Raw genomic sequence first — 25926 nt, forward strand, 5'->3', positions numbered from 1 at the left:
GTGGAGAGCGAGGACGGAAATCACAGAGGTTGGGGGAAAGCAATATGAAAGGAAGGGGTTGAAATGGCAGGCGAAGCAACAGGAGGATGCAGATAGGTGTAAGCAAGCTGACGGGGAGAGAGCAGCGTAGAATACAGGGAGCAAAGTAAATAGGCAAAAGAGCAACTGAGGTTGGCAGGGAAGAAGCACACAGGTAAGAGCACAGAATGGGGAGAGGTACACTAGGGAAACAGCTGGAACACACATACACTGTTGTGGTAAGAAAAAAATAAGTAGCACCTAATAAAAGAGCAGTGGTAGGACCCAAGTAATGTGTCCGTGCTCAAAGGGAAAGAAACAGAAGAGCAGGAAGGAAGAACACATAAGCTAAAGAATAGGAAGTGAACAAATGAGAGTGCCAGTGAAGCCAACCAATGGTAAGCAATGTGAAGACTAAGTCCACTGTAAGCTAACAATGTCTTCCAACAGAAAAATGATGCGCTGTCCAGTATGAAACACCTAGGGAAGTAGGAAAATGTTTTAATTGCAATTATCAGCTTGAAAACGGGCCACAACATATGATAAATATTGCTTGAAGGGCTTTCATACGAGTGCACTGGCATGCAACTGGAGGTGGTGAGTGGTGCTGTGGATTTTCATCAGGTTCAAATTTTCAGGTTTCTGGCATTACTCTAATCTTGCACTGCATTTCTTCTTCATTATGCCATGGAGCAGGGTTTCCCAAGCTGTGCGTTGTGACCCACTTGTGGGTCATCATCCATTTTAGTGAGGAGTGGAAGTCCACGCAATAAATAAAGCATCTGAATTGTGTATTTCTATTGTCACATTTGCTGCCCTACAAAGACAGAGGTTAAATGTTAGGCTATATCTAACCTTAAGACAAATCACTTATTTGTTTAACTTGGGGATTGGGGTTTATAAACTCCTCTCACTTTGCAGTCAGAGAAAGTAAAGTAAATTATGTGACAATCTTGCTGGAGTACAGGGAGCGTATAAGGAAAGGCTGTAGGATGTAATTTTTTGTACCACAACAAAACGTAAATACCTGTCGATGAACTGTACATATTCAGTAGTTAGGAAAGCAAAAATGGTAATTCTGAAGTGTGAGGGGAAACAAAGATTTTAATAGGATCAAAACAACTCAAGACAAGTTTAATTAGTAATGCACAAATTACAAATGTTTGCTATGGCTCAAATTCACACATTTGTGTGCAATATAGTTTAATCAGTAACACTAGGTTGTGCAAATGTAGTGGTTATTTCAATGGAAAGTGTCTGTATATGACAATTTGCTACCACTACACTTTAGTTACACACACAAAACAAAAATCCCCCACCTCATGTCCATTGAAAGTAAGTGGGTGCAGAAAGTTTGTTCTAAAAATTGGGATGTGGCTCTAAAACATTTAGAAAGCACTGTCAAAGTGTGAAAAGCTATTTCCAGAGCGTTAGCATGCGGCTGAAATTACAAGGCAAAAGAATGTGCCCAATGGCAAAGTACACTACCTTTAAAGTTGTCAACCAGTCTGAGCCTACAGCATTTGGACTGCTTGGTCAGGCCGAGAAATAGAAGGTGGGTGATGGATTGGACACAGCAACTCTAGCATCTTTCCGGGAAAAGTGTCGCTGGAAAAGTCAAACCTGGCATTGCCTTATATGGGGTGGCCGCTGCTCAAGTTGTTGCACATGGTTGCCACACTGATACTTTTGTCTCATAAGTACAGGTCATAAGCTCCAATGATGGAGGATGTTGTCATGGGCTTCCCCCCCGTCACATGATCCTCCATGTTGTGCTGGTCGCCATATACTCCAAGAGAACATTCACACAGCATACCAGATTCAATGTACCCTACACAAATCATATTCACACAGAACACAGTCAGGGGAAGAAAAGTATCTCGGATATAAGGGGGACTGAAAAGAATCATCGAAGGGGCCAGTAACCACCTCTCAGATGGAACCTATACCATTCTCCCCAGACTATAGCAAAATACAACCATTATCAGCCTCCCCCATCTTCTGGTGACAGAGCAAAAACCTCCAGCCCTAAGAGAAGGGTAGGCCCCTGTCACAACAGACGTTCTCTGCTTGGAGAGCAGTGTAAACTAGTGGAGATGCTCCTGGGGCTACAACATTGAAAAAGGGTATTAGGGCACAGTGCTGGGCTCTTTTTAGGTCTCGCCTGTCGATGCGCATGCGCATCGAGCTTGCGAGCCTATTGCGGCTTAAACAACCTTTAACTAGCAAGCAAGGAATCGTGGCGATTCCTTGCAGTGCCCATGACTTTTAAGCTCAATGAGCATGTGCATTGAGCTTAAAAGCGCGTGCACAGCCGCCCGCATTCCTCCGACACCTTTGAAGTGAAGCTTAGCTTCACTTCAAAGGCCCGGCTTCTTCACACCCACATGCCGCTCTCGCTCTCCCCGCTCCGCCCCCTCCCCTGCCCGCCGTGTGACCTCGGCCACAATAGCCGTCTTAGCTTGAGATTGCTCTTCCACAGAATTCACTCGCACTTTCACCTGTGCAGATTTCTAAAAAGTCGGCGTAGATTGCAATGAGTGTGCCTGCCATGGTGTTCTTCCTATTACAGAACTAGCGTTGACTGCCTAGGTACACGGAGGCTGCATTCTCAAAAAAAGCCAAGGAAATATCACTGCGACTCTTTGGTACAGCGGGAGAGAAGCTACAATAAAATTCACTGCTTGCTGCAAACTCTCCCCATAATGCTTTGCAGGGCCTCACCTTTAAAATATATTTTCAACCATATCTCTGCCGAGGCTGTTCTTACAGCGTACCTGTTCTTCTCAGTTAAACATTGCCACAATAGCCGTCTTAGCTTGAGATTGCTCTTCCACAGAATTCACTCGCACTTTCACCTGTGCAGAGAATTCCTGTGCTTGTGAAGGGTGGCATGATGGGACAGAACCTGCCTCCTCCTTCAAAGACAGTTTGAAAGGATGCAGCAGTCTGCCAAGTCTTTTCACTCTGTAACTTAGTAGTGCAAATGGTGCTGTGTTTCGGCCCTTCCGTTAGTTTTTGCCCTGCCCCTGCCCCCGCCTCAACCCCCCCCCCCACTGGGAGCCCATCACTTCATCTGCATCAGGGTGCGCTTCCTGATGTAAGTACTGTTTACCGAGCATGGAGCTTGTAAACCTTTAATTCACGTGCTTTTCCTGGATTGCTCTTTAAGCCTGAAAACAATATGTTTCCCGTGAAGGGCGGAACTAGCTGTGTTTATGAGCGGAGCTGCATTCAGAAAAGGGAGTGTTATTTTATTTTATTTCATTTTTTTTACGGAGTGCGTAATTGGGCTTATTCCACGCATTTGTGTGATTTACCGCTTTAAAGACTGAAAGACTCTTTTCCTTTGATAATTGATTTTTGCCAACTTCATTCTTGTGTGCTGGAATCTTCTGGCTCTTGCAGCTTGATGCGTCATCAGCCGGCGTTAGTTTTTGCCCTGCCCCTGCCCCCGCCTCAACCCCCCCCTCCCCCCCCCCCCCCACTGGGAGCCCCTCACTTCATCTGCATCAGGGTGCGCTTCCTGATGTAAGTACTGTTTACCGAGCATGGAGCTTGTAAACCTTTCATTCACGTGCTTTTCCTGGATTGATCTTTAAGCCTGAAAACAATATGTTTCCCGTGAAGGGCGGAACTAGCTGTGTTTATGAGCGGAGCTGCATTCTGAAAAGGGAGTGTTATTTTATTTTATTTCATTTTTTTTACGGAGTGCGTAATTGGGCTTATTCCACGCATTTGTGTGATTTACCGCTTTAAAGACTGAAAGACTCTTTTCCTTTGATAATTGATTTTTGCCAACTTCATTCTTGTGTGCTGGAATCTTCTGGCTCTTGCAGCTTGATGTGTCATCAGCCGGGTTGGGTCCTTCCCCACCCAAAACAGAGCCAGCAAATCTGTGCCTCGCCAAGTATGCAACGTCAGCACGAGTGCTGGGATATGGCCCTTTGCTGCCAAACAGCTCTCCGATGAGGCCTGGCCGCAACTTATCCTGCTCTGAAGGCATGGATCTTTTCAGAGCCCAGCACATCAAAGGGCTTCTCCTCCCCTAATTATTCATGGCCGGCCACAGGCCGGCCGTACTTTCAGTTTCCCGAAACGGCTTCTCCTCACCTAATTAGGGGAGGAGAAGCCCTTTGATGTGCTTCACACCAATGCGCCTCACAGTCATTCCTAAGTCAGTACTCTGCCTCTGCCCAAGACCTGCCTTCTAACACTTTGAGCCTCGCAGGCAGGCCTGGCCAATTGCTGCTTGTTTGTATTTGCTTCGGCTGCCATTCTCAGACTCCACGATCTGCTCATGTGACATGGTTGCTCCACAAGACGCTTTACACATTACACTCATCTGCCTGAAGTGGGAGAGCATATGTCATAAGTACATATGTCCTCTTCTTTTGCCTCTGAGTTTTAAACAAGCAAAGCTGGTCCTTCTGTACTTGCAGTTTCACTTCTAATGTGTGTTGTTATTTATCATGATGTTTAGCTGAGGTGTATCACGCTCGTTCATGAGTTTGATCTTTTCATACTGTGAAATGTTTTCTAAGTTGTTTTTGATTGTCTTACCGCTGGAGGTCTCCCTGTGCTACATTTAGCCACTCACACATGCAACGCCACTCACACATGCAACGCCACTCACACATGCAACGCCACTCACACATGCAACGCCACTCACACATGCAACGCCACTCACACATGCAACGCCACTCACACATGCAACGCCACTCACACACGCAACGCCAGTCACACACGCAACGCCAGTCACACACGCAACGCCACTCACACACGCAACGCCACTCACACACGCTACGCCACTCACACACGCTACGCCACTCACACACGCTACGCCACTCACACACGCAACGCCACTCACACACGCAACGCCACTCACACACGCCACTCATCCACGCAACGCCACTCATCCACGCAACGCCACTCATCCACGCAACGCCACTCATCCACGCAACGCCACTCATCCACGCAACGCCACTCATCCACGCAACGCCACTCATCCACGCAACGCCACTCATCCACGCAACGCCACTCATCCACGCAACGCCACTCATCCATTTGCAAAAAGAAAAAAGTCTAACTATTCTATTGCGAGACCTATTGCATTTCCAATGCTTGTTAAAATCTCCAGTCTTCCTCTCCTGCAGCCAGGGCACCAGTCGGGGGTCCACGCGGGTGGACGGCGTCTCCCCACTTCTTTCACAGGGGGGACGCCGTCCACCCTGCCAAGAAGTTGGGCCCCACTAAAAAAGATGCTGAATTCATACTGGTGTAATTTCCAAAGACCGGAACACATTCAGCAGTGCCTGCACGCTGTTGTCTTTCGATTACAACAACGTGCAGGCTGGGACAGGGCTCTCTTATTTCTGACTCCTGCTGGGATACTCTGCCACAACAATAATAATCCACATTTGTAAAGCGCGAACAAACACCCGTAAGTGTCTCTAGGCGCTGTGGGGCCGTTGGGAAGATTAAGCAAGCTATTGCCCAGAGTCACATGGTGCTGGGCTAATCTGCCGCCGGCACCGGGGATTGAAAAGTGATCCCCAGATTCCGGACTCAGCTGCCGAGTCTCAGGGGTCATCAAGCCTCCTTTTGTTGGACTTTCCTGTCTGGCAGCAGTCAGGAGCCTCACACCTAATGCAAATGCAGCATAGGGGAAAACAAAGGCTCGCACCTTGTTAGCACTTCACACATACTTGGGAGAGGCAGCTTTTCACTTTGTTCAGGCTCTGTTGAGGAGATTTGCATGCACTGTCAGAAAGTCAGATGTGTTGATCTTTCCTAGTATTTGCACAAAATAAATTGCATTTATATACGCTTATTACCCTTGAGAGGGCGTTATAATAATTCAAATATCACTTTCTTTTTAATCACTATGGCTATAGAATGCTTAATGCTGACAAAAGATAACTGTTTTATATGTAGAGTACAAAAGTGTGAATCTTCTGCCTAAATCAGGAGAGTTTACAAGTATACTCGAAATGTGCTCAAATGTACTCATGGTACACCTGCTAAACATATATGTGCGGGCTTAAGATCGGATATCACTTCTTGTGATGCCAGTCCTGTGATGTCACGTGCCGTGATGTCACACGCTGCGATGCCACGTGCTGCGATGCCACGTGCATGTTTAACTAGGTTAGTCCCCCCACTTCTTTTTTTAGGACTTGTGCCCCGCCCGCAGCTCTTACGGTCCCTCGCCAATTCTTCAATAAACCTAGTTTTTCCTGCTTCAGTTGTTATTCCTTCAAGTCATTTTCCCTTACAAAGATCTCCCTTCTTTCTCTTGCCTTTGGAGACCCCTGGTGTGCTCCTAGATTCCTAGGTCCTGAAAGTTAAAGGGACGCTTTTGATGCCCATGTGACATTCTGGTTCACTCTGCTGCAGAATCCATCAAGCCAGCTCTCCGAGTACTGCCTGTGCAGATACCACATGCCTGGGGTGAGTGGCTACCTAATTACTGGTGGTGTAGGCAAGTGTGTGGTTTGTTCGAGCCATTTTATAACTGACTAACCTACTCATTGGTTTCAATGAGTTCTCAGACCTGCTTTTTTAATAATTGTTTTGACAGTTTTATAGCAATTATACAGTTTGGAAAAAAAACAAGTACATCAACCTCATTTAGTATACAATCCTTGACAATTGTGGCAGAACAGTGATCTCAATAGTGATATTTCTACATGACATTAGATGATGCATTAGTACATGGCAATGGCCCACAGTTCGCAAGTCAAATCCGCAGTCCTTGCTGCACTAGCAGTTAGTCAGCTGCCCCCAAATCCAGACTACAGCGCCCTCACATTTCAAGCATACATATTGTGGGTCTGTACACTTAATTTTCTTCCACCTGGTCTGTATCCACGTACTCCATATCGTGGCTCAGCCTGTATGTTTGTAAAGGGTCCCAGATATTCTTGGGGCATTGAATCTGGGATATCATTGAATAATAAAGTTTTAGCTGATCATTGCAAAATGTCATCTCCCACAGCCAGGTTCGCACCCTAGGCCAGCGGATACCGCACCACATACAGGATATCAGTCTTTTTGCCAGCAGCAATGCCAGTGAGGTAGAACGCCTCTCCCGTGTAGCCCGAGGTAGAACGCCTTTCCCGTGTAGCCCTTCAGTGCAATCTTCAGGGTTCAGTTCTTGTTCCTCTGTGATCATGTCTGACAGTACTCTGCCACGTCACCCCATTATTTAGCCACTACCATGCAAGGTGATTAAACTCTACCACCACCGCACGCAAGGGAAGATCTCCAACAACCTATGTAAGAATAGTTTTGAGGGAGTGTGGTAGGCTCGATGAGCATATTTGAAATTAATGAGCCACCCATTTGGGGCCACATCAACAGGACCATCCTTTGCCTGAGAAGGGGGTCCCCTAGATCTGTATTCTATTGTGTTAAACGCTAGGGGGAGTAGAGGGCGGTCTCAGAATGTATTAGAGTCATAGCGATTGGTCACCAGGCGTCTATTCATGGGGGTTGTCAGGAACAGCCTCAATGTGTTTGCCTCTGTGGGTGTCTGGTGGAAGGTAGGGCAGTAGTCATTGCACATCGCTCGAAGGTGATATGTGAATATGTTTAATGAGGAGGGTGTGCCACCGTCCATCACAGTTGAGCTAGTCAGGAAGGGGCCTGAAGGGAATAGCTCCCCAGGGTGTGTAACCCCCAGTAGTTCAAACTATGTAGGAGAGTTTTGTTGCACGTGAGAGCTGTTAAGGGTAAAGGAGTCTGTGATTGTTTTGGGGAATACAGTACTGGACAGCTATTGTGTCTATCTCCACTTGGCTACCGTGTGGGGTTTGTCCCAGCAGCGCTTCCATCGGTGTTGGGTGCGTGTTGTTGTGTGATATCACAACATGTGCCATGTATGGGGGGGGGGGGGGTGTCAATGCTAGAAATATGCAAAATGTGTCCTTGCGCTCAAATAGAAAAGCTCAAGCTCACAATAGGGGGCTGCTAGGCCTCTCAAATCACTTAGCAGTGTCAAAGTTTCCCACTGTACCCGAGGCTCCCTGCCTGCCCAGGACAGTGTGATCAGGTACGATTTCAATGTCTGGAAAAGGTGCCAGGTTAGCTGTATGGGAATATTATAGAATATGTACAGCAGCTTGGGGAGGATAGCCATTTTGATTAGTGCTATTCGCCCAGTTTGCGAAAAAAGCAGGAATATCAAACAACGGGTTTGCTCTTCTATTAGGGTCATGGCAGTTCAATAGTTCTCATATCACTGCCTCTTTGGTGCAGTTCATCCAGACCAAGATATTTAATGGATTCTGTGGTCCAGGAGAACAGAAATTTAAACTGTTGGGGTTTTGTCCCCCCTGAGCCCGAAAATAGTAGATTTATTTGAATTGATAGTAACACCTGATATCGCACAGAATAGTGTAAACTCTTGGATGACCGGGCTAGGGTTCTGGGCTGGGCCGGAAAGGTGCAGAGTTATATCATCTGCATATAGAGAGACAATCAAATTGCGTTGAGAGAACACGAAGCCTGCCCGCCCCTCCCCCCTGGTAGACCTCCTATCCTTATCCAAGAGATGGGAGAGTTATACAGAAGTTGCACTGAACGGACAATGTTCTTTGTTATCCCCAGGAACCTCCATACCGCAAATGCATATCACCATTGGCTTGAATCAAAGGCTTTAGCAGCGTCTAGAAATACAGCCACTGCCTCCTGCTTGGGGTCCAGCTGGTGGAGAAGAGCAAAAATTCAGACCTGCTCCGAGGCAAGCTTTTCATTAGTTCACAGTGAACCGCACACTAACTGGGGTGATGTAGATTAGTCAGGACAAATGTGTCTGGCTGAGCTTTTTCTTGATCCCAACAACTAGAGAGATGTGCTGTAAATGAGAACTGAAGTTCATCAGAAGTCATTTAGGTGCGGGGATTTGGATCAATTGATAGTTATGTGAGAGTCCCAGAAGAGGGCTAGCAGTGGGTGGGGCAAGATCTATGTGATAATGAAAGGTACCAAAATGGAGAAACTGATTGAAGCATACATGATGAAGAACTCATGACAAAAATTCATTTTCTATTGCACTGAAATTTTTTAAGGAACCATTAAGGAAAATAACAGATGGAAGAAAGTACCTCGCAACCTAAACCGAACCACTGTCCAAGCCTCAGATTAACCATAAGCTTATACAATTATAACCTTCCCTTTTACAAAGACCACCACAACCCTAAACTAAACCTATAGATAAAAATATATAAACTACATTTTTACTTTTCTTATGTTTACATTGTGAATAAAGGTTTCTTTTTCCACATAATGCCAGGCAGGCTTTGGGCTCATTTGCAGAGCTGGGTATTGTTGCAGCATGTACGGATGCAGCAGCATCCCCAATAAGTACATGTTCCCTGAAGAGGAAACTAGACTGGCTCTGTAGAAGTAGCATCAGTAGTAGTGCATCACTAGGAAATAAATCACCACCAATATTTTTAAGAACAGCTTTTTATTAATATTCTTTAGAAAATACATACTATACAATTAAAACAATCGTTATCCACTCTTGTCCCTTTTATCCCACAATCTCATGCCCAACAAACCCCTCAATCAGAATAAAAGAGTACCATGGATACTTCCACCACACAATCGATTGCAGACACTATAAAAATGATCCACCCCATTAATGCCCTTATGGCTTACATCCAGCCTCCGAAGATTCCACAAATCACCACCTGGCCACCCTTTGCTTAGACCACCTCCAAGTCAGTCATTGCGTACCACTCTGAACACTTACAACTGACAAGACAGTCTCTACCCCACTGATGACATTCGTCATGCCTTTAAGTGGTAGTGGAGGAAGGATAAGAGTCCAAACTGTAGTGTAGAGGAAAGAAGGCTGGTGAAATCTGTTGGTAAAAGGAAGGACTTGAAGTGTCGGTCCCTACAATGAAAGAGGCATCAACATATGTCGACTGGAGAAGGGAGGTGACCTCACTGGCAGAGCAGAGGCTGTCCTGTTGTCTTGCGTTGCTTGATGAGAGAAGGGTTTGATCTCCTGCTGGAGGACAGGTGATCACCCTGTACGAGTCATGGCAGTCTCTGAAAAAGGGAATTGGAGAGGAGATGGGCAGACTGACCGCTTTGCAGGAGGTGTTGATACACACCACTCCAACTTTCGGTGCAAGCCGACCTTCCTCAAAATAGGGTTTCAACCCTTCTTTCTGGCACTCAGCCTCTGTTCGCGCTCTGAAAACACCTCTCCTTGACTAGCCATTCTTTCCAGCAGACCCGAATAAAAGTGAGGAAAATAAAAAGTATGTAAGGCAGTCACCAGTGCCACACATGGTGAGGTTCAAGAGCTTAATGTGTTTAAGAAAGTCTTGGGTGCTAGACTGAAGGGAACGGCAGTCTGGCTTTTAAAAAAGAAAAAAAACTTAATGGGCACCATCCTGGTGAACCAAATAGTCCACTTTCCAACTGTCTTGTGCTATCAAGAAGTACAGTAAAAAGAGTTCCGCTTCTCCACAAGGGTCAGCATTCCTCCATCAAGTGAAAAGAATGGAAAAAGCCTCTGTGTGAAGACTGCACCGGTGAAAGTGTAGAGATGATCCAAGCTCCAAACATTATAGAAAGACAGATGACCACCCTCATAGTCCAGATATACTCCAACTTTCCAGGGGTAGTTTCTAAAGTGTAGTCGTGCTGGTTTATCTCCAAGAGCCCAGCACTCATTATAATTCCCTTTCACAGCCCAAACCCCCTCCTTGGGTGACCAGTTGAACACACCCTTCCGGTTCACTGACTTAGCTGCTACTCCCAAAAACCACTCCTTCGTATTCTGGTCAATTTTAACTTCCCAGTAATGCTTTCCTGAAATGATCCCCACACTCCCCAACACACAGCGACTGGAAGTGAATCTCTTGGAATTGTCCGACAGGAGCTGTTTTTTATATGCCGCCATCACACTTCTCCGTTGATCAAGCAGTGCAAGCTCAGGGTGCATTGTATATATATCCAGGAGCACTGTAGAGAGAGGAGACCACAGAGTTAATACAGAATCCAACAACCTACTGGTGTAATGCACCAAGATCCAGAGTCACAGCGAGAGTTAAGAGTCCAGGAGAACAAAGAATTAGAGATTCAGAGTCAGTGACTTCAGAGAGAGAAGACAGTCAAAACAGACAAAGCAACCACAATGATGTAATGTGCAGAAACCAGTCACTAGTAATGGAAGAGGAGACCACAGATGTACAGGAGCTCAGTGCCAAAGCGATGAACTGTACAGACACAAGGAGCCACAATTTCTGCAAACACCATCAATAGTGCACACAAAATAACACGACCAGAGATTCAGCCAACCAATGTTCCAGCCCCAACTTCACTCCAGATGTACTCGTTATGCACTTCTGCTTCCAGTATGCTAAAGATGTGGACGCTACCTACACTGGAGTCTAAGGGCTCTAAGGTGGCCCCTCACTGTACCCTGGTGGATGAGCTAGCCGGCTCTGCCTTTTTGTCCAACAGATCTAACTCAACCTCACTACCACAAAATGTAGTGCACTATACTATTGTTATGTTCAGTTCTGTGGACCTAAATGATGTTATCCCAACAACTGCCTCCAGTTGCACTGCAGGAAACCAGTAGAGGCAGGTTATTTGTGCACAAACCCTCTCAAAGCGAGCCGCACCACATCTGTGCACCTTTGTCAGTCAAAACGGAGTCTACTAATCGGGTCGCCATTTTACCCTTCTTTGGTCAGGAGTGCAGACTTAACGTACATTTCAGATCAAACAGAGCTGTCCTGCCAGTCACCAAATTATCCATCACTGCATTCCAAAAATGGACAATGCCCTAACAGGACCAGCTTATTTGATAAAAAAAAAACAGCAAGTTCTTTCCTACATCTGGGGCACTCTACATTGTCACTCTGGGCCATCAGGCATAATTTTTTGTGAGTCACGCATGCTCTAGGCATGTAGTGAAACTGTTGGAGTCAGAGTCTAGGTTTTCGGAAACCAGAGTTTGTTACGCCAGGACTTTTTCCCATAAAGTGTCAGTAAGTTCATGTCCTATCCTAGATTCTATGTCCACCAAGTTCTTAAATTGTCAAGCCTTCCATCTAAGTCAGCGTGCAGTGCTCTGCATAGGTGTGATAGTTATGGCCTCAAGTCAATGTTAGTTATAAAATGAGCAACTTTATTCCAGTTCTGTTGTGACTGCATGGCCGTTTTTCATGTCGTTTTCCGATCATGCCGCCATGAAGAAAAGATCTACCTGTAAGAAATACACCTCCATGTGCTCTGTGAAGTACATCAGCTCACCATATTTATACAGGTCACCCAGGATAACGAATCCACAGGAATGCACATCCTCCTCTTGTTTCGCGGCTCAATGAGCAACGCCCTTAGTATATTGGGATAGTACAGCTGTGCTGCCTGGTACGCATGTCGGGTATTATTTCGCTGGGATTCTCCTGGGGTCGTACCCATGTGGCTTCCCATAAGGGCTTTGTGTGCCAGTCAGTTTGTCAACCACTGGGACTGAGATGCCATATGATAATACTCAAAGTTGGGGAAACCTAATCCTCATAAGTCCTGTGGCAATCTCAAAGTGCTAAGCACTCTGCACGTACTGTTGCTCCAAATTAGTGAAATCATGTGTGTCCAGCTCTGTACAGTGAGCCATGTATCGTGTGGGCAGAATAATAAAGCATTGGTGAGGGGGGGCGGGTTACAACCTTCTTAGCCAATATCACTTGCAGCATTGTGCGTACTAGGAGCATCTTTAAAACTCAACTGAGGACCATAAATTTCAAATTACACCCCCAATGTTGGGTCAAGATCACGCTACGCGTGTATGATTCTAATACGGAGGTACAAAAGAATGCGTTTTCCAGCCTATCTTAGCCCCTAACTGGTCAGTCAATATAGGAGGCAATAACTGTTCAATGAGGCAAATACATGTTTTTGTCAAGTTAGCCATAGCTTGCCAAATTCATAGAATGTTTTAATCATGCAGCTCAGTTCCATGTCCAATCCTCACAGGAACATCGAGACAGCATACAGGGATATTGTGATCTGTTCTGGCAACAATCAGTCCCCTTGTCTCTCCACCCCCCCCCCCCCCCCCTTAGAATCTGCTGCCAGTGGCTTCATACCAAGAGCAAACGGCTACACCAGTAAAGATAGTCAACATCCCTGTCTTGTCAGCCTCAGAATCTGTATGGTTTCGGATAAGTCTTTCCCTTGGTGTCATGCTTCGTCATTGGGGTCTTCGCACCCTTCTAACGGGATGCGGCGTGCTGCGACCTACGACTACGCTGGAACACTTATAGTAATGACTATATGTGGTGCATGTGAATGGGTATATTATAAATGTGAGTGGTGGGTTGAGGTGAAAAAATTAAAAAGCACCTGGCTCGTGGGTTGACTAGAAAAAAGTTTATTGAAGACCCTGGGCTGGTACTATTAAAAGAGGTGCGAGGTGAAACTGTCATGATTATGGACAGTACCTCAGGTGTGCGTCAACATGTTTCGGAGGCAAAGCTCCTTCTTCAGGACGGGGGCACAACTTCCCCACCTTACTCACGTTTCACTAGTTGTAGAAAAAATTTATTTTTAACAAATACATTTTTAACAATGGCAGCACGCCGCATCCCGTTAGAAGGGTGCGAAGACCCCAATGATGAAGCATGACACCAAGGGGCCTTTTGGTGTGTGAGGGGTATTTTATCAAACACTGAGTGCTCCCACACCACCGTGACGAACACTCTTTCTTTACCCCAGTAGGATTCCTTTTGTTTATACGAATATGTCTGTGGAGTAAGAATCCTTCTGTGTTACTCTACCTCCCTCTTCTGTTAATTTATCAGTCTTTCCCTATCAGGACCTTGGCTGTTGGGGCAGTGTATAGTAATTGTACCCATTTGATCAGGCCCAGTCCGAACTTCCGGAGTATCGCCCTGAGGTATGGTCAGCCGATCGTGTCAAATGCTTTAAGCAAATCTACTCCTAGAATGCCAGGTTTTATGTGACCATCGAGATTTGAGGCTATATTATGCAACAATCGCCATACATTTTGTTATGTGCTGTAAAGCAGGGATGCACTCAGTACGTCATTCCAAAAGGTGAGTGGCAGTAATTTAACCTATTACTTTATAATTGCATGGAACATTGGCAGAGGCCGAAGGCCTCTGCGTCATTTATTCATGAACCAGGCTTAGGAAGGGGATGCCTCCTCCATTGAATCCCTCAGTTGTCCCGAATCGTAAAAAGAATTATACATACATACACATACATATACATCCATACATACATACACATACATACATATACATCCATACATACATGTATATATATACATACACATACATATATACATACAAATATACATACACATACATATACATACACATACATGTATACATACACATACATGTATACATACACATATACATACATACACATACATATACATACATACACATACATACATACATACATACATATATATACATACATACATATATATACATACATACATATATATACATACATACACACGTTTAGGAGCCAGCTGTGCAAGTTATAGGTTTCAATGGAAATGTATTCTGAGCTGGGCATCCTGTCCGTTGCCAAGTGCATTATTTCTTGTCAAGTATTTTACTGATTTTTAACTCAAAACACACAAAAGAAAATGCAAAGCCAACCACTCCCCCTCCCCCCAAGTCACTAATGCTTCAATGATTCATAAGTCCATTCTTTCCATACTTTATCAACGTTTTTAGGTCATTTTCTGCCTTTATACATATATTTTTCCTGTAGATAGCTCATATCCATTTCCCAGTCCATCTATGGAACCTCAACCAAACCCCTCCTGCGTGCTCCCTCTCTACGCCAATAGGAGTTCCAGATTAATAAGTATTCATTGGTACGAAGTAGCAACTCCTATGGCCCTCTGGTCCCTGATGTACCTTCTCCCATAAAACGGTCAGTGTGGACAGTCCCAGAGCATGGACGAAGGTCCCCATTAGCCCACATTGCTGTAAACTGGAAGTATCAGAAATGTTCCTAATTGTGTGTAATGTTCCTAATTGTGTGTAAATGTGCTTTAGTGTAATAGACTTTATACAGAAATTTAAATTACATTAGTTTGTATCAAGCTTTAATCGCTACCTGTTTAGGGAATTTTAACACTTCTATCCAATCGTCATAGTCTAGCTCTCCAACACTATGCGCATTAGTGCTGCCCTCACTTGTATCGTTATTAGGACATTTATATCAATGTTCGGTTGGTGAGGTTGTTGAGTTGCGTCACAGATGTAGGCTGCTTGGAAGTCAGATAGGCCTTGACACCATTGAAGCTCAATTGATCTATCAGTTGGCTGTGTTGTTCTCTCAACTGGTCATTGTTTTCCCTATTGGAGTCATTTGGTCTGGGTATTTGATCATAGTGTTGAAGGAGGTCTTCTGTGGAGGTAAATTTAGAAATTAGTGGAACAAAGCCATTTGAGGTTGCAATGCATGTCCCTGCTGTACCTTAAAGGCTTTCCATTTATTACTGGGCCGTGTTGCGTTTTCCTCATTTTTAAATAGCCTTCTGTTACTTTCCCTATTTTACTTTTAAAAGCAAGTAATCGAATGCTGCCAGCTGTAGCCATGTTGGGGTTGCCGACCTTTGGCAATCACATGTGCAGTGCGCTATAAGAGGGTTGTGGTGTGCTCTGCCCAGGTACACAGTGTAAAGTATATGTGGAAGCAACTATTTAGTACTATATATATGTTATCCTACATTAGTACTATATATTTTGTATCCACCATGATGTGTAATCCCGGTCATAATCCCCAGTTTCCAGTGTCAAGATATGGTTTTATGAGGACACCATCCAGCTGAGGAAAGAAAAAATACCTTTAACAGAACCAATACAACATTCCTAGTTTAAACCCCAATCTCAGGACAATGCAAGAACTTCCTCCAACCAAAACAAATCAACTTGAACTGAAAGACAGCCGTTTATGTAATGCCACATGCTATTCAGGTGGTGGTGGAGTTTTAAGCAGTGAACATGGTATGATATAGCGATTGAAGAGTGCTTGCATGTTGGCCTCATTATCAATGCCTCCTCAATAGGAGGGACGAACGTCTGCGGCCTTTAGTAATACGGTTGTGCATGTAGTGTTTAGTATAAGGCTGGGGTGTATGGGAAGGTCAGTTGGGGACTTCAAGGCCTGAAAGGTTTGTAAATCTCCAAGTGAGGGGAACCTGCAGCTGTGGTGGTCAGTGTGACGCCTGGGGACAATTCTAAAGTAAGGAATTTGCAGCTAGAAGTCTTTATCAGATACCAACTCAGCATGGTGTGTGGTTCAAAAAATGACTGTCTAACCAACCAAACCATAACCATCTTGCACATATCCTGACATACAAGCATAAGCAACACAGATTCAGACACATATATAAACATGTAGATTAACCATATGAAAACTACATTGTACCAACTTAATTTTGAAAGGAAGAAAAATATTGGCTTTAATACAATTTGGGCTACTAATGTAGCAAAATACTACCAAAATGAGGTAAGGAAATAAGCTTATCTGCAGCTAAGACGTTCAACAAGTATTAGAAAAGCAGTTGTAACGCTTCTGGTCACATGACCATGAAAACGAACAGAAAACCAGATAAGAAATACAATTAAGAAGTAAAGCATTATGTGACTGGTGAATAACACAAAGTGGGCTATAAACACATCCAATACTACTAAACACCGCCAACAACAACTATAGACACTGCTGGCTGTTGGAAAGCAAAAGATCTCTATTTCTTCAAAAAAAGAGAAATCGAAAATGATACCTTATCAGCTCCGTGTGTATATTTCTACATTAAATATGTAAATTTCTATACGTATCGGTACGGCTGTTCTTGGAAATAGTACTTATGAGCTGTAGTCTGTTAATTCAGAAGGTATGAAATGATGTGACCTTGCAATAACTGATATATAGGTTGCATGTAATACGTTTGGAATACACTTCTCTCTAGGTGGCACAGAAAAAGATTCCCATACACTGGAGCCCTTCAATTTCTTCCTCCTCTTGCAACAGCACAGGATCACCTTCAGCCATTGCAGTTGTCCAAAAGTTCCAAGGTGTCTTTTGAACATAGGATTTCCCCCATCCCCCTCTTCCAAACAGCATAGCCGTCTCCTTAGCAGAAATCAGATTGAAAGGGGATAAGTCGTACACCCTTTCCGTTTCTAAAATTGACAAATTTGTAACCAATGAAATGCTGATTTACAAAAGTGAAATATACCTCTATAGTACTGCATCACTATGCGAGTTACTGTATAGTTCACAAACATCCTACAGTTACAATACGAACACATTTACCATTAAAGTGAGGTCAACTTGCTAGCCAGACTATATTAACTACACATCACCGTTCCAGTTCACAGCAAACAGGACCTGAGGTTGGGACAGTATCTTGAACCCTGTCAGTTCAACAAGTTCAGATGGTTTGGAGCCAGGATGGGCCTCCGTAAAAATCCAGTGCCCCATGTTTCTGGAAGCACAGCTTCTACGGACTATTTGACCAGCAAGCCAAGGAATTGTTTCTCCATGATTGAGGCATGAGTTGGTGAGCTTACTCTGAAAAGGTTGGGGGGCATGTGCGGGGAAATATAGGAAAGAACAGGAATAGGCCGTGCGGTCTGATGGGATCGCCACCCACCAAGAAAGAAAATAGGACACCCTCCTCCCCCTAAAGGTTTGGCGGTGGCAAAGTCTGCATATGAGATTGGAAACTAGATATGTTCCTGCCAGGGATGCCCTCCGTATCCACCCTTGCACTGAAAGGACTAATTATAGCAAAAGGAGCGATCACATTGCTGTCATTTGATTCGGCCATGATGGCTAGTGCTGCACTGCCCTAGGGTAACCATGAACCTTCTGATACTATTGGCCACGTTGCCATGCAGTGGAGGCCAGAGCTAGAGTCTTAGCCCTGTTTTCAACATGTTCCAAAAAAGAATATGCTTTCTCTCTAAATAGCCCAACGTCAAAAGGACAGTCCATAACTATTGCCTTAATATCATGTAGACTGAAGCCAAGCATTTAGTTTCAGCATGACTGCTTGTACCCACAGACCATGGAACTGTGGCCACAGGGTCATAGCCACATTTCATAAACTGTTTCCATGCATGTAAGCAATCATTCACCAGGTTTGAGAATGGCTTCTTCATATAGGCTAGCAGACTGATAGACCATAATTTCACAATTTTCCATAAAGGATTGACTTAACTGCCTCAATCAATCAAGGATTTGTAGGGCGCACTACTCACCTGTGAGGGTCTCGAGGCACTGGGGAGGGTGGTTTCGGGTAGCTCCTGTCATCCGTAGATGCCAGGTCTTGCGGCTCTTCCTGAATGCTTATAGCGCGGGGCTTCGAGGGAGGTGTTATTTCCAGGTCTTGGCAGCGATTTAGGAAAAAGAGCTGCCTCCCATTCTGGCTATGTGGATGCAGGGGATTTCGGCTACGGCTAGGTGGGCAGAGATTTTTCTTGGGGGAGTAGAAGGAGATTATTTTGTTGAGATATTGGGGTCCGGTGTTGGGGAGGGCTTTGCAGGTGTGTGTGAGCAGCTTGAAGGTCACTCTTTTTTCAATGGGTAGCCAGTGGAGTTCTTGTAGGTGCTGGGTGATTTGGTCTTGTCGAGGGATACGAAGGATGAGCTTGGCTGCAGCATTCTGGATGGTCTGGAGTTAGTGGAGTAGGGATTTGTTGATTCCGGCATAGAGGACATTTCCATAGTCCAGCCTGCTGGTGAGGAGTGCGTGGGAGACTATCTTCCTTGATTCCGGAGGGCGGGGTGAGATCCATTTGAAGGACTTGCGGAGTATGCAGAGGGTGTTGAAGTATGTGGAGGATACGGCGCTAATCCATCAGTTCATGGCGAGGGAGGAGTCAAGTAGGATGCAGAGGTTTCGGGCATGGTCCGTGGGAGGGTAGCCGAGGGCGGGGGCCCACCAGGTGTCGTCTAATGTAGAAGTGGTGGATCCGAGGAGGAGGACTGTTTTCCCAGAGTTGTGCTTCAGGCAGCCGATGCTCATTCAGGATGCAAAGGCTTTTATTCTTTATTTGAAGTTGTTCCTGGTGATGGCAGGATCCTTGGTGAAGGAGAGGATGAGCTTAGGGTTGTCGGCGTAGGATACTATGCGAAGTCCATCTGACAATGGTTGCGAGGGGGGCTATGCAGATGTTTAAGAGCATGGGGCTGAGGGAGGATCCTTGGGGTACTCCACATCCGATTTCTGTGGGTTCGCAGAGGAAGGGCAGGAGTCTTATCCTTTGAGTTCAACCGGCAAGGAAGAAGCGGATCCAGTCTAGGGCAGCTCCCTGTATGCCAGCGTCGTGGAGTCCGGCGGCTAGTGTGCGGTGGGAGACGGTGTCGACGGCTGCTAAGAGGTCTAGTAGGATGAGGCTGCAGTGTGGCCTTGGTCAAGGAGTGTGCGGAGGTAGTCTGTGGTGGCTAGGAGGGTGGTCTCGGTGCTGTGAAAGCCAAATTGAGATGCGTAGAGGATGTAGTTGGTTTTTATGAAGTTCTTTAGCTGGCTGTTGATGATCTTCTCTGTGACTTTGGTGAAGGAGAAGAGAGAGATAGGCCTGTGGTTCTTGAGGTCCGTTAGGTCTGCTAAGGGCTTCTTGAGGAGGGGCTTGACTTCTGGGTGTTTCCAGTCATCAGGGAATGTGCCTGTTTTGAGCGTGCAGTTGATTGTCCGTCTTAGTTCTGGTGTGATGGCAAAGGCAGCCCTATGGAAGATGTGCTGCAGGCAGGGGTCAGTGGGTGCTCCGGAGTGTATGCTCCTCATGGTCTTTGCGGTGTCTTCTGTGGTGACAGGGATCTAGGCGTGGATGGTCTTTGAGTACCCTGATCTTGTGGTGGAAGAAGGAGCAGAGTTTGTTGCAGAGGTCCTTGGAGGGGTGGGGGGGGGGGAGGTGGACACGTCGGAGGTTACGCTGGGGGGTCTGGTGAATTCTTGTATGATGTTGAAAGTTCCTTGGAGTTGCGGGAGTTGGAGAGGATTCTGTCCTGGCTGAAGTTCTTTGTAGATCAGATGAGTTTGTGGTGTGCTGAAGGGGCGGTCCTGTAGGCGGTGCATGCTTCCGGGGTTTTACTGTTCCTCCATGCTTTCTCGAGTCGTCAGCACAAGCGCTTGGATTCACAGAGGTCTGGTGAACCAGGTGGCTTTCGTGCTGTGTTGTATGTTGGTGTTCTGGAGGGATGCGTGCGTGTTGGCGCAGTCAGTGATCGATTGTGGAGTTCTTTGGCTATGGTCGTGATTTGTGGGGGGGGGGGAGAAGGAGTGTGGCAGCAAGGTGCTCTTCAGTGACATTACTTCAGTTTCTGCGCCGGGGTTGTGGCGTTCACCTGTGTGCGGTGGATTTTGAGAAGTGGAGGCAGTGGTGGTCCGTCCAGAGAGGATGCGTGGTGTGACTGAAGTGGATGTGGATTCCTCCTGCGAAGATGGGGTCAAGGGTGTGACCTGCCTTGTGGGTGGGGGTAAAGACTAGTTGCTTCAGTCAGATGTTGGCGAGGTTGTCTAGTAGGGCAGTAGAGTTTGGGTCACTGAGATTGTCAAGATGGAATTTCAGGTCTCCGAGCAGTACATAGAGGCGAAGGCATGAGGCACGATGTGGTTTGCAATTGTGGTGGGTGAACGGGGCCCGGCGTCTAGGAGGTCTGTAGGCGAGATTTCCGCATAAGGTTGATCTGAGGTTGACCTGGATCTTGAAGCGAATGTGTTCCATGGAGGGAGGGAGGGGGGGGGGGCAAGGAGTCGTTCAAGATGGAGGTTGTCAGTTGGAGGGAGCATTTGTGGACTATGGCAAGGCCTCCTCCTGAGTGGTTAGGGAGGTCTTTCCTCTGGATCTTGTACCCGTCGGGGATGGCTGTTGCGGTGTCGGGTGGGGAGTTGGCATTGGTCCAGGTCTCTGTGAGGAAGGCGTCGTCAGACGAGAGGGTGTTGAGGAGGTCCCATATTTCTATGGTGTGTCAGTGCTGAGGAGGATGCAGTTCAGGGGTTTGGGTGCTCTGGCGTCTGGCGGTACCAGTCAGGGTCCGGAGGCTGGTGAAGGTGCGACAGCAGTGTCGGCAGGAGACAGGGCCCTGGGTAATGATAGGTGTCGAGAGCTGGCAGTTGTTGATGCGTCCAGGATTGAGTGCGTGGAGGGTTGCTGAGTCGTAGCAGCGAGGGGGGGGGGGGGAGGGGGAAAATCTGAGGACCAGGGTACCTGGCGCTGGTCATGGTCATGGTTGGATCGTGCGCAGATGGGCTTCTCTTTGGTGTGCCAGCGGCCGCCATTAAGTAGGGGTCGGGGAGTGAGAACAGCTGGGAGGCAGGAGCAGGAAGACGCGAGGGGAGGGGCTGCGGGGCAGCAGTGGTGGGAACGGGTCCAAAACAAAACGGTGGAAGCAGTAAACTGGCACAAAGACAAAAGAGGCACAACAAGGGGCACAAATCGACAAAAGAGACGAGAGGCACAAAGCAACACAAGAGGAACAGAGAGACAAAAAAGTCACAAAGAGAAAAGAGGCACAGACAAAAAAAATGCACAAACAAAAACACAGCAAGGACAGGCAGAGCGGACCAGCCGAAGAACAGGGATCTCCCACTGGACCACCAGAGATGAGGCGCAGGCAGGAGCCTGCGGGTGGAGGAGGGCCTCAAACTCTTACCTGAACCAGAGAGGTATTGGGGTAGAGGTGCTACGACGGAGCTGCGCGAGGGGAGAGCAGTTTTCCTGACCAGGAGGTCAGAGGTTCTAAAAGGCATGTAGCATTAGCCAGTCACAAATCCAAGGTACAGGAAGCGAAAGATTTTTGAGTCAAAGCATCAAGTTTCTTGGATTTCATGTCCAGGTGAATCATAGGAAAGGCACTTTGAAGATTAAGAGCCTGATGAACAGTTAGGCGGATGGGTATTCTTATCACAAACTTCAGTGGAACTGAGAGCACATCTGTATTACTCCACAGCAAGCATGGTTGTGTAAAAATATGCATGTACATTGAGAGCCTGACATTGAGGAGAGAGGGGCAGGACCACAAGCTCCATCGCTATCTGCGCCATAGCCGCACCACGCCAGCAGTCGGGCGCCAGGGGGCACGTATTTCACCCGCTTTGGGCCCTGCTGCACGGGAGCCCATCATCGAGGAGAGAGGGGCTGGACCACAAGCCCCAGTGCAACCTGTGCCAGCCCTGCACCACACCAGCAGTCGGGCGCCAGGAGGTACAAATTTAATCTGCTTCGGGCCCCTGCTGTGCGGAACGCACCCAGGTGCAGACCAGGCCAAGAGCAGGCCTGTCTGCTCCCGTCAGAAGCTGGGCTGGGCCACCCCCCTAACATTGGCTATTTGGATTACAAGGTACTGTTAATTTCAACTTATTTACCCTAAACCGGTAATCAATCTACCAGGAGGCTGCCAAGAATAGCAAAGTATACCAATTTTAAGACTGACCAACCCGTGTCTTTCACTGCTGCTACCGGGGGAACCAGGGGACTACAGCCCCCAAGCCCCATTGCGGGTGCACGCCGCCAACGCGACGCGCCAGGAGGCCCATAAATCAACCTTGGGCCTCTGCTGCATGGGAGCCCATGTCTTTTACCTGCCATGCCACTGCTGCTACCGGGGGAACTAGGGGACTACAGCCCTCAAGCATCATCGCAGCTGCATGCCGCCAACACGACAGGAGGCGCATAAATCAACATTGGGCCCCTGCTACACGCAGGAGTGCCTGGGCAAAGCCCGGGCCAAGGGGGAGCCCATCCACGCCTGTCAGAGCCCTCCAGTCTCACATGTCTCCGTCACCACTGCCTTGAATGTAGCCGTGGCTGAAATTGACACTGAACAGAGGTTAAACACCCTACTTTCACCCATTATAATTTTACGACAGGGCAAATTATATATCTCATCATTACCCCTCAGGAAACCTGGCATAAGGACGACATGGTGTTGGACAGCTACTGCTCCTTTACTGCTCACGCAATACCTTCACCAGCAGGGAGTGCTGGCGTTGCTAATCACAGTTAAATATGTGTCCATAAAAGTCTCTGCTGTAAAATCGTCCCCTTGGTATCAACTAACCATGTTTTGTTTTACAATTTGATACAAGTTAAACTATTAGTGGTGAATTGGTATTAGAACAACTTTGATCAAAATAGCTGCCATGTTATAGAAGCTCTACAGCAGAAATTAATATCATCTCTGGGAAGTGACAGTAACTATATATTCTCTGGGTGGGGGATTTTAATTGTACTATCTGTCCGTATAGTACCAACTGAGTCTACGGGTTGCTGGACATAGAGGGTCAGCCCCAGCCGCATTTTATCTATACTCCACAGGGCGAGGCCTTAAATTCCATCATCGAGAATGATCTAGGCCTCATCAATAATCTGGCTAGTTGCCCCTCATCACTGTGCCCCATTTATGTTGGAGGTGGCAGAGAAAGTTTTATTGATTTTATGTTCAGCTTAAGGAAGTTCCGGACGCTTGTCGGTGACTGAGGTGGAACCAAACAACGAGAGTGATCACAACCCCCTCACAACATCTTAGTGTTTTAGCCCAGCTAGGGAAAGGTGACGGTTGCCTGATCCACTATAATTGAAATAAAGGGGTAAGATTGAAGTGGAATAAAGTAAACCCCTCCCAATTTGAGGAACAAACAGATAGCCAACTATGATCTGATTATGGGGTGCCTTCAATATGACTCTCCCCCCAGATGAGCTCATCGGCGAATATAAATTGATTTGCGCAGATGTAGCTAAAAGGGTAGATAAGGCAACACCATGAGATACATTGGTTCAACTCTGAATGCTCTAAAGCTCAAAAGATCCACAAAATGGGCTTCCACGTTAACCCCCGTGATAGAACCCAAATTAAAAGCGCCAGGCAGACATACAAAAATACAATTAATCGAAGGAAGAACAAATTGAGGGGCTTAGCGTGGGATGATTTGGAGAGAGCCAGTTCCCTAAAGGACTCCAAAAGCTTATTAATTGCCCTTTTTTCAACAGAAGAGTCTAGCGCACATCGATTCTCTGAATTTGGGGTGACGTCTGGGAATCCCACTGCTCTGCCATATTCAATCCAAACTGCCTCCAGTAAGAGGAAGAAGGGGATTCGCCCTAAGATCTAACCTTGGCCTCTCGACTAAGTGCATCTCTCTCAGTAGCTGAGGTTGAGGAGGCCTTAGTGAAAGGAATTTGTATGGAGGCACCAATCCCGATGGCGTACCATTAGATCGGTTTAAAAGTAATCCTAACCATTGGGCTTCCTTATTGACTAATGTTTTTAAAGCAGTGGTGACTGATCCCATCCCTGCAATCTGGAAGGCGGCCATCGTGTTTCCAGTATTTAAAGAGGGCAATAGGAATGATCCTGCCTGTTATAGGCCAGGTACCCTTAGCGATGCCACAGAAAAGGTTTTGGGGAGGGTTGTCTTGGCACGGCTTGAAGCCCGGGCGACCAATACACGGGTCATGCCCAGGACACAATACGGCTTCATGAGGGGGATGGGTACCACTGATCAGTGCCGCAATTTGTCCTGGATTATGGGCAAGTACATTCGGGCCGGGGGTTCTATCCACCTGGCCGTCATGGACTTGTCCAGTGCCTGATACTGCTAATCTGGAGAAATTGTGGGCACTAATGTAGAAAATGGGTGTTGAGGAGGCACAGATTACCCTCCTCTGTAGGCTTCATACTACCACCACTGTTACCGTTCGGTATGGCCCACAAGGGGAAAAGGCCAGGCCTATAGTCTCCACAGAAGGGGTTTGCCAGGAGTGCATTTTAGCCCACTTTCTATTTTTAATTTACACCAATGGCCTGGAGGCATTTTTATTAGATAAGTAAATCGACTTACCCCGAATTGGAGGCAATCGGGTCCCTCTACTTTCGTATGCAGATTAACGGTGTTAATGGCCCTTACAGCAAATAGTCTCCAAAAAATAATCAATGCCTTTACAGATTTTACGCTGAGACTGGATTAAAAAGGCTATTTATTAAAATCTTACACTATAGTGTGTGGTCGAAAATTGACTAAAACTAGAAACTTTGCTGTAATGAATAAGAGCGTTGATGAATTGAACAATTTCAACTATTTAGGGAACATTTTAATTGCATGAATTGGGAGGGAACCACTTGTCACTGCAAGGGTGCAATATGCTGGCAGGGTTGTGAAGTGGCGCTTCCGCTTTGCCTGCAAACTAGGCCATAAACCGGTGAGCGAGATGGTTACACTTTACAAAGCCAAATGCTTGCCTGTTGTAACCTATGGGGCTGGAGTCAGGTTTACCATAAAAGCCGCCACTTACAGGCTTTTGAGAACAAATTCATAAAAAGGCTAATAATGACCCCAAACAGTGCCCCTACACTCTTGTCATTGTGAGCTGGGGCTAGAATTTTTAGAGGATCCTAAAGACCTTGCTCCTTTGGGCAAAAACGTGGCTGAGGAGTTCATGTTTTCAAGGGAGTTTAAAGATTCTCAACCTAGATAGAGCACTATCGATCCCCTGGCTCCGATTTGTAAGATAAATTATACGAGATAGGGTTGGGGCACTATTTTGACAATCCTACCAGCATTCACGGAAATGCAAAAGTCATTAAAAAAGAGGCACATTATTCTGGGGTAAACATGCGCCTCTGACAACTTGAGGTGACGAGTTTCCCACATGTGCTACCTGCCCAACAGCAATTATATTTAACATTCACTATAAATGTACAGACCCAATTCTATTTAACTACATTCCGCTTACGCACTTAGCCCTTTTTAATGGCCTTTCTGAGACAAGTAGGGTGGGTTGACAATCTTATGCCCTGCCCCTGTGATAATTTGGCAGCTCAGAGCACTTTGCACCTTATGCTATTCTGCCCCCTTTGTAAAGAGCCGAG

At 46.4% G+C, this 25926-nt stretch overlaps 1 protein-coding gene across 1 annotated transcript in view; it reads right to left on the reverse strand.

The window, feature by feature from the left end:
- Positions 1-9598: 9598 nt before the first annotated feature.
- LOC144773117 (E3 ubiquitin-protein ligase TRIM39-like) overlaps positions 9599-25926 on the reverse strand; it is a 391830-nt gene continuing 375502 nt past the window's right edge. Inside the window, exon 7 of the mRNA XM_078657975.1 lies at positions 9599-11010. Coding sequence (XP_078514101.1) covers positions 10478-11010 — 533 coding nt within the window. The 3' untranslated portion in view covers positions 9599-10477. The remainder of the gene's footprint in view (positions 11011-25926) is intronic.

The sequence above is a fragment of the Lissotriton helveticus genome, chromosome 1_1, assembly GCF_964261635.1.
Source record: "Lissotriton helveticus chromosome 1_1, aLisHel1.1, whole genome shotgun sequence".
Lineage (NCBI taxonomy): Eukaryota > Metazoa > Chordata > Amphibia > Caudata > Salamandridae > Lissotriton > Lissotriton helveticus.